The sequence below is a fragment of the Dreissena polymorpha genome, chromosome 12 (genome assembly GCF_020536995.1).
Source record: "Dreissena polymorpha isolate Duluth1 chromosome 12, UMN_Dpol_1.0, whole genome shotgun sequence".
Lineage (NCBI taxonomy): Eukaryota > Metazoa > Mollusca > Bivalvia > Myida > Dreissenidae > Dreissena > Dreissena polymorpha.
The window spans coordinates 24181983-24192041 of record NC_068366.1 but is presented as its reverse complement, the minus strand read 5'-3'; the positions used below and the strand labels follow the sequence as shown (position 1 = coordinate 24192041).

At 36.9% G+C, this 10059-nt stretch overlaps 1 protein-coding gene across 1 annotated transcript; it reads left to right on the top strand.

Moving 5' to 3' along the window:
• The first annotated feature begins 3743 nt into the window (after nt 1-3743).
• LOC127853949 (solute carrier family 46 member 3-like) lies at nt 3744-8952 on the top strand. Its single transcript, XM_052388821.1, has 4 exons — nt 3744-5054; nt 5277-5360; nt 5633-5789; nt 8159-8952. Exons 1-4 carry the CDS (start codon nt 3878-3880, stop codon nt 8283-8285), a joined length of 1545 nt encoding a protein of 514 aa, XP_052244781.1. The 5' UTR covers nt 3744-3877; the 3' UTR covers nt 8286-8952.
• Nucleotides 8953-10059: the final 1107 nt, after the last annotated feature.

Here is a 10059-nt window from a genome sequence, read left to right as displayed (position 1 = left end):
GATTTGAGACTATCCTAGTTCTGACATTGATATTTCGCAAACAAATCGTTTAGATTAACATATTTAATTTGCTTCCTATAAAGCAACGTTTAATAAGCTAAATTTTCCAAATGTGTATTATAATATGTATGTAGATTTTATATTCTAGTATGTTAAAAGAGGCGTGTTATAGGAGAAACACTTACGTGTCATGGCAATCAGAACGTCCGAGAGTGTCAGGCTCAACAAGTTATAGTTTGTCGCTGTGCGCATGTTAGCGAGCTTTTTTATTACGAAGCCCGTGCACACGGTAACAAGCTCACCCGAAAGAAACACAATCACATAGATGGTGAACAACACGGTGACCACAAAACTATCCTTCCTTTTAGGCCCTAGTCTGTCTTCAAGAAGTTCGCTTACAGTGACTTTGCGTTCCGTAAAAGTGTATGTTGCATGTTTGCATTTCGCGCGAAATCCAAAATTGTCATAATGTTCGAAGATTTATATTCGTATTACACGCCAGTGTTTGTGAGATACTACACGACAATGATTTGATCAACGCTTGACACAGTTTCACTTTAACATTAATTAGTTTATTGTATTAATTTGATATCATATGCATGCGATACCCATATAAACATGTAACCGATGATTGTATCATGTAGTGCATAGTTTGTATATATGAGTGATAGAACATTGTTTTAAAGCAAATAATAAAACACGAATTTTAAACAATAAAATATTCCTTAGAGTACACGTATGACCCAAAGCAATCATGTCCAAGCGCAATCTCCAAGTCTCAACTCCCATCCAATTAAATGTTTCTAACGCCTCAGAGATTTACATTCCGCGGATAATTGACATGCATTTTTCATCTCTTTGTGTGTTTTCTTTTTCTTGGAAAAACACTTAAGTTTCTTTATATTAGGAATGCATCAACATGTCGGATTCCATTTATTATATATATTCCTTCCTGGTGTCTTTATATAATACATATACACTAATGTGGGCAAAATTAGTTATGTCAATCTGCAATATTATTTACTAAGGCACATAAAACCGCTTAACTACGTACGGATGAGCGAATTGGCATAACATGTTTAAGTCAAGCAAGGGTTTGAAGTATAATTATATTCAGTGTCAACATCAATTGGTGGTTTTACATCAGTCGGTGGTTTTACATCAGTCATGTGTTAGTAATGAAAAAGGCATAATAAAGTCTTGCAAGGCAGACTTGTATAAGCTTAACAATACAAACTATCCCTTTACGGAAGTCTAAACGAATAATAATTGGTCATTTTGGAATCGCGAAGAATGAAATCAATTATCACACTGTTTTTACTCCGCGACAAAATGCAGCGTATTCTAATACATTTCCGTGTGCTATACTTAACAGAAGGCAAATATATCTTTTACTCTGTTTATCACAAAAGTCACTAGACTTTCAATTTAACCAATAAAAGTATCGTATTGTATTTATAGACCGGTTATTTATTCGCACTTACATCCCCTGAAAAGGGTTACTTTTTAAAAAAGCAAGTAAGTTTAGGTTAATACATCTGCTGAGAACATATTGATTTGTATTATCATTTTAATACTTTGTTTAGTCATAACGGGACCAACATGAAATTAAAAGGTACAAGTATTGTGTGTGATTTGCTGATAAATTACATTTATATATAATGGGTTGTTCATGATTCTGAAACACGGTGAAATTTATTATTATTTTCAGAAAATAGTATTGTTGAAGTCTGACCAAACCAAAGGCACACAAACACACAGCTTTGTACTCTACAGTGTTGTGTCGGCTTTGCTGCGGCCTATGTTGACGTCGACAGTCTGTGATGTAATCTAGGAACTGTTGGCCATGACCGTAAATAACCAACAAAGAACTCATAATAATGCCTGAATTGTTCACATTGCCATGTTTGCATCGACATGCGTAGTCAGGGGTCTCGTTTCTGGAAAGAATAGTGACTACCAATGCGCCCTTGCTGAATCATTTTGTCTTGGAACGACACCATTAAAATCTCCACTAAAAAAGGCCCGCGTTCAGTGAAGCTTTGAAACAACTACGTCAGGGGATGATCTTTTAGCCTCCAGTTGAAGACGGACGGAAAATAAATGCCGATTGTTATGCTACGGTAATTATTTAAAACAAGTTAATGACAAATCATTGGTATGCAATAAAATGTTGCTTATTGTTTCGCTATGCGTGAATATTATTTGTAGGTGACGAACAATTCACTTTGCATTATGCATTATGCAACTCGTTAAACGAGTTGTTCATATTACATTCAGATGTTGAGACTCGACCTCGTCAAAACGGCTGATGTCAGGTCATGATCTCGCTATAGAGTAATAATTCTGACGTGTTGGTAGTTTTATAGATGATAATTTTTGAAAACAATATTTCAGTATAACGAACCTTTGGAAAACTTTTTTTTACACATTAAAATTGGTTTAGTCGGCGCAATATAATATATGACGACGCAATTTATTAAATAAAACGCATTTCGAATCGGAAGAACACAATTTGTACGAAGACATGAAAAAGAGACAAATAAATGATTTGCTCCTTCTTGCAATATAAATATTCTCATAATGTTAAGTGCAAGTCAATAGATGCTATCCTGGTTGCACAGATTTGTTATGCGTACCATTTACATGCTCTCGATGAGAATCTCGTAATACTGCGTTTCCCACACGTGATGCTGTTACGCTATTGATAAACCACGCATTATTTAAACACACACGATTAACATCTTGTCGCGGTCGGGATTTAAGTATGACAATTGCCTATCGATCATGTCTTGCATACCAAAATCATAAAATTGTAGTTACGCATATAATTGATCGTGTTTAAAAGGGTTACACTCTGGAATTAATTGAGTTTGCATACTGTTATTTTTCGAAGTATCTGTCTAACCCAGGTTTAAACTTTTCTCGAATTTGTGTGATTGTCCATTGAGATCCTAAAAAAATTCCCGCCAGTAAAATCCGAATAAATAAATGGAATTATCGTGTTTGAAAAACAAACGGCACAAAAAAGAAAACAATAAAATGGACAAACTTTTGAATCATTAACATGAACATGTCGTTTAATGTACTACATATGTTTTATAGTAAAGCGAAAACAAAAGTCTCATGAACATTAAAGAAATGCAGAATTGCGAAGAAAACAGAGTTAAACTATTTTATCTCAATAAACGCTAAGCGGATATACGAGTTTAACATTCATCTCTCGCAATAAAAACAGTTTGTGATCGCCCAGTTATATTTGGCGCATTGCCAGCAGGGCGTTTATTAATACCATAATTCAGTAGGTGCACTTCTATATTTGATATCATATACGTGTTGATGTTTCTTATCGTTTTACCTTTCTTTAAACAATACATTTCTATTGTTGTCATAATTGAGCTTTAATCATGTTAACGTATTTAGTTAACGTAGTATACACCATCAACCTGATCAATATACTTAGCATGATAGCGATGACTTATGATACTATAAATAATCGATTGAAATAACTGTGTACGACAAATCATTCAAACAGGTCTTTTCGAAGTGAGCACGTATAGATATCTGAATACATAACACAAACCAACATCACCGCCTTTACAAATGTTTTTTATTCAAATGCCAAGAACAAAGCATCACATGCTGTAAACAAGTGCTACCACTTGACAATAATCGCACTTAAAGAAGTGTTGAGCTTTTCTTAATACTTTCCCTTTAAAACAATTATCAGTAGAAGGCATAAACCATACAAAAGGCTGTAACGGCTTGTCTAATTCGCAAACAGACAATAACTCAGTTTCACGGCGGTGGTGTATATAAAACCATATTCCGAAAGAAAATTGCATTTTTCTCGCGTCTTTACTTTGTGCAAGTATATATGACTGAAAATAAGTTAACTGTAATCTTAATTCAAGTAATGGGTTCTAGTGAAAGAGACAGGCTTGTGCAACAACGTGTCGCTGTGGACTCTGCAGGCAGTGACCGAGAGGCTCCAGCTGAATTCCGCCTCGTACATGCTGTACTATTTCCGGTAACTATTCTACTGCACGTGTCTGGTGGTATTAGCTACTATACGACCCAACAGTGGATACAGAAATACTTAATAGAGACGATGGATATTAACGATGGCCACGAGCAACACGGTCACCACCACGTGCGTTGCCTCCAGGATGGTAACTCCACGGAAGGCAATTTCACACGGATAGAACAGGAAACGGCTCGTTGGGCAATGTTTGCTGCCCTGGCGAGCCATGTGCCGTCGTTCTTCGTTTCGGCACTGGTTTCATCATACTCGGATAAATACGGACGAAAATGTTTGTTCATAATCAGCGCGCTCAGCCAGACGGTGCAAATGGCGATAACTTCGCTGACCATTTACTTTCAATGGAGCCTTGTTTTGATTGTCGTTGGCTCAGCGATCGACGGCTTGTCAGGCGCTTTATACACGAACTATCTGGCGGCAATGTTATATCTGGCGGATGTAACACCGACTGAAAAAAATCGCGCAATTGCACTAAGCATATACGATGGCCTTCTGATGTTCTGTTCAACGATTTCAGCATTAAGCTCAGGGTTCATAATCACTAAAGCTGGCTTTTTCCCATCTATGGTCGCGTGCACCGCGGCAGCGGGATTTTGCCTGCTGCTGATATGTTGTTGTTTGCCAGAAACACACAAACGACACAACAGAGCGACCACGCGGACAGTGTGCGAGATGATCAGACGTATTGGGGATGTTTACTGCTCACCTAAGTTTAACCGTGTAGCTTTTGTAATCGTTCTCGTTATCTACTTTTTCCAAACGTTTGCGAGTGTTCATCGCGGTTCGACTGAGCTACTGTATCAACTAGGTCGGCCGTTCTGCTGGACCGCGCACAAAATAGGGTTCTTTTCCGCGGCTCGGCACGCTGCACAGGGACTAGCTAGCGTTGTTCTCATCATTCCATTGAAGCGCTGCTTTTCGGTCGTCAACATCGCACTGATAAGTGCCGTCTTTAATACAGGATCGTATGTTTTAGAAGCGCTGGCAACCACAACTTTACAGTTGTTCATGGGTAAGCACTTGTTTAAATATAGGAATACATGGTTTACAATTTTTATTTAAAAAACACTAACGTATCAAAGAAACATACTAATTTTCAATAACCTTGTAAAAGCTGCGCGTTTTTTGTCGTTTAGAAAATGTTGTTCTTACATAGGCAAAAACATAAGCAAATTAGCAAATTCATTTTTTCAGTGAAATGGTCTGTTGTGAGCATGTTTTTGACTTGTTTCAGTGCCTATTGTGGCCACACTGGGGGCGCTGGCCTCAACGATGCTCAAGGCGCTCCTGTCCGCCATGACGCCTCCCGACAAGCAAGGTTGTCAGTATAAACCAATAGATACGATGTCTTAATCTTAGAAAATGAATCTTTGGGGATTTATATTTGCGCAGAAGTTAGTGTATTCGCTTTTCACAGGATAGATTTATGATCTTGGTGCACAATTTTGTTTGGTGGACACTATACTTGTCAGATGGAAATTCTGTCGGGATTTAAACCGCCCTTACACAATTTTTTTTCACAAAATATAGAACACATTATCATTCGGTGTGTATGTGAACATGACCAATGCTTATTCTCCCTTTAAACAGGTGCCGTATTCGCGAATATTATCTTAGTTGCTACGTCGACGGCAATCCTGACGACTTACAGCTTGAACCACATTTATTATGCCACTGTGAGCGTCTTCACGAGTACAGTGTTTATAGTGCTGGGAGGGATGTCCTTCATGGCCGTACTGCTCCTCGTGTAAGTAAAAACAATTGTAGTTAGTTTAGTTTAAGCCTATTTATTTTAGCTCGAACGTAAGGCTTGTTGCAACTTTCTCGAGTCCTTTACCTGGGTAGAACCAGTACTTCGTGTCTATGGAGGAAATATTAAGAATGAACCCACAGTGGGAATATAATCCATGATCTCCCGGTCGCTAGGCGGACACCATATCCAATACGCCAAGGTACCGTTTCAATGATAGTTACCCAGCAAACAATTTACGTTGTTCCAACGTTGCACCACCGTCAGATTCCAACGTTGGTGGAAGCTTAGGTGGTGGTTGATTTTGCAAACTTTTGCGTCGTCATTTTCCCAACGTTGTAGCAACGTTGCACCACCGTCAGATTCCAACGTTGGGAGAAGGTTGGGTGGAGGTTGCTTTTGCAAACTTTTGCATCGTCATTTTTTCAACGTTGACCCAACGTCGGATTCTAACTTAATATCAACCAAAATACAACCTTCTTCCAACCTCTCCACAACCTTCTCCCAACCTCCCTGCAACCTTCTTCAAACCAAATAACTATATCACAACGTCCCGGTTAATTTTCATTACAATTGATTTATTTAAGTTAGGGACAGGTGAGACTTTCCCGTAGAACATCGTCAGTTCAGTACTATACCCCACCCACTTTCAGAAATTGGACTTTCAGTTTCATTTTAAATTGACGGTCGGTGTGCTGTTTTTTTGGCATACTCATGCATCATGCATAAACACACATGATTACTTTGAATACCAGTCTCTCTTGGTCAATTAAGTTCTCTCTTGTTCGTTGAATCGGAGGTTTTTCTTCAGATGATTTTTCTCATTCGGTTTTTGAAAATTCCGGTTCTCTAAGCGAATGCGCCACAGTTTCGCATTGTAATTTTCATTGTTTTACATGCGTTAACCATCGTTTTTAGTTTTCTTTTAACAGAATAAGACACAATAACATATTTAAACATTGAGTTTTTCACTTTTTTAAATAAATTGATTCGAATTAAAACATAATAAATTATGTACGAAACTTGAAATGCAGCTCCACCTATTTATATATTTTGCAGGGGAGTTAATTACTAAATTAGGCACCTGAAGATTGGTAGAGATTACTTTACAAGTTATTTACCCATCATCATCATCATCATCTTTTTCAGTAATTGCATCCCTCTAACTAGAGTATTCTCGCAATGAAGTTAAAACTGCGCGTATGCAGCAGAAACCCTTTCTTTCATATATTTGGAATTGTTTTAACCACCCCGGTTGGGTGATCGTCAAGGTAAACTTTTACCAACATATAACGTTGGTACAACGTTGATTACTGACGTTGTATTGATGTTAGTATTTTAACGTTGTATCAACGTTGGCATTTGGTTGATAATCAGCCAACTAAAATCCGACATTAAACTGACGTTGTATTGACGACGCATGTTTGCTGGGTAGCTGCTCCTATTTCATATACACCTTCCTTGCTGTTCCTAATGTTAGTATACGCAACACTGCTAGCTAACCTACTACTCGTGTGTTCATTATGATAGCTGCTTTTTAAGAAAGTACACACAGTGTTGGCAGCCCCGATACCAAACTACTTTTAGTGTAAGTTTACATGCACATAAGAACCTAGTATTTAATAACACATGTATGAAGTGTTGCAATAAAATGTTTTATTACTTTATTTAATCATAAGCTATTTACTTCGTAAAGACTAAATGCTTACTATGTCCACTTGTTCTTTGGGCCTTCTGGATGCATTGTGTAATAAACGTGCTGTTGTTAAACATGCAAACATGAAACTGGAAAGCTGCACCTAGTATGAATATGCATTTTTTCTGGCTATTCATTGTGTTAATGCATACCTTTATGACACACGGCTAGCTAGCTTCTCCCAGTTTGAGTACACATCCGTTATATATCTGTCTCTAATGCAAATATGCGCTTATGCCCATTTGTGATAGTTTTGAAACCCTTACATTGTTTCATAAAACACGTGCTTGCTCGGTTAATAATTTAAATCACGAGGAATTTCAAGTGCATTCAAATTAAATTGGCTTAAAGTGTCGTTTTTAAGAACACGAGTCAGTAGATGATTTTGCAAGTAATCGTGGCTAAAAATGAGCAACAGGTGAGAATTTTTATTAATGTAAGTAGAGCCTTGCTACATCTAGTAAAACGTAAGTGTTGTGTGTAAGTTTAGTACGGTCTGTTCGTTATGTCGTTAATGTAAACGTGTTTATTACCTAGTGTTAGTATATATAAGTGAGTCATATAATATAATTTCTTAACATGTCCCGGTCAAAAGGAATGCAGATGTGTGGACGCTTGTTTCCTCCAATGTTTATGATATAATACAATCCCTGTTTATGTTGCTCCACAGATTGTTCAAGATGACACAGAGAGGCGAAGCCGTGTACGGACCCACTGAGAACAACTCCGTTAGACCCGGTGACACCCGTGATGACGTTCTTACAAGATCAATCAGCTCCGTGGATGGAAATAGATGAACTCCAATTCCCTGCAGAGCAACATGTGAACCCCTGCTTCTTGCCTCGGGACATGTGAACCCCAGCTCTATGCAGAGCAACATATAAACCCATCCTTCTTGTCTGGGGACAGATAGCAGTGGAATAGGAGAACCGAGACCCCCCTGCAAGGCAACAGGTGAACCCTTGCTTCTTCTCTGAGGAAAAGAGAACCCGTTTTGCCATTAGGCACATAGGAGCTCAGTATCTCAAAATGTCAATAACATGAAACGGGAGTATTGTCGACAACTGAGTGTAAACCGTGTGTGTTTCGTGTGTTTAAACATAAACATGTCAACATTGTATGGCTTTTTACATATTGCGCAATGAACTCTTGAAAACGACGCTTTCTTAATATTAACGTGATCGTACAAAACATCGTCATTAAAAATCAATGAAGTCTCGCTCGAAAAACCTTATGTCAACTCATGTTCAAAATAGTTTTGTTAAAATGCAATGTAGCATGGCTTAACAACTTGATTTAGTGTGCAACTGATAATCGACGTGATTTGGATGTTTTAAACAGCAATCACATATCTTAATATGCTTCGAGAATGTGTATAAACACTTAATATAAAATATACTGGCATAATGATAAGGTGACGGTTCATTTACGATACTTGAATATGTTTCACATTTATGAAAAAAATAATTCACAAACATTTCTAAATATGATATGTATAGTATGTATAGTATGTTCATGCTTTATAAAACTTGCTCGATATGTTCGTATTACTTTATTAGGTTAAATGCGTCACATTGTTTTGCATAATATAATGTGGTTATAATATTAAAGGGACTTGTTCAAAATTTCACAAATGATGGTTAAAAAAAAAGAAAAATATTCTAACAACCGAAATAAAACACATGACACAAAAATATATACGTCCTTTTATTGATAATCATCATAAAGAAATCGCTAAATTTATAACGGCTGGTTTGAGCTTTTCGTCGATAATTTAGCAAAACGTGTATAACCGACATAAAGTTTTTACTACCCTGCACGTAATGAAAGCCCGCGTGCTGTAATTGTCTTGAGTTTGCTTTTGCTCCTAGAGGTTCCTGGTTCGGTCCAGTAATCGATCATATTTTTAATTTTATTATTTTTCATGTTATTTTTATTATTTAAAACCATTCCAAATATTACAGTTGTGTAAGTGAAACATTTAATGATTTTTTTTTAAGTTTCATAAAAAAAAGAAAATATGTGAAGTTGTTCAACAATTAGGATGCTTGCATTTGATTTTGATTTCTCTATGAATGTCCCATATATTTATTTAAAAATTATAATGTATTTTTTAAGTGCATTTTATTATGTTTTGCGTCTCTGCTGTATGTTTCCGGGAGATTGACTTTTAACGTATATAGCTGACCATCTTGTGGAAAATGGAACTTAATATGAAAATATGCTGGTTGTTATATAACCATTTATAAAAGAGTTGAACATAGTTTTATACTGAAAGGTTTCACAGCATGGAATCATACGTCTGACTCCTGTGTTTTAAACTCCATTAAGCACGCAATTTTGATCACAATAAATCTTCTTGCATAAAACCCTAATATATTAGTATGAAGTTTTTCCAAATTAATTGATCTTAAGCTTGGTTATAATAAGTGAGGAATCGGGTTAATGCCATTATGAATGTCGCACGTCGACCTTTGAGGTAGACACGCGTCAATCGAAGCGAAGAACGACACGAAAATCGACTTCAAACTTAAAACCACATGATACAATTTCAGACGACAAGCTACATTC

What these genes read in the sequence shown, in the direction of transcription:
- LOC127853949 (XM_052388821.1), top strand. Translation starts at nt 3,878, where the DNA reads ATGACTGAAAATAAGTTAACTGTAATCTTAATTCAAGTAATGGGTTCT. An exon ending in AACTTTACAGTTGTTCATGG is followed by an intron (nt 5,055 to 5,276) that starts GTAAGCACTTGT and finishes GACTTGTTTCAG; the next exon opens with TGCCTATTGTGGCCACACTG. An exon ending in GACGCCTCCCGACAAGCAAG is followed by an intron (nt 5,361 to 5,632) that starts GTTGTCAGTATA and finishes CCCTTTAAACAG; the next exon opens with GTGCCGTATTCGCGAATATT.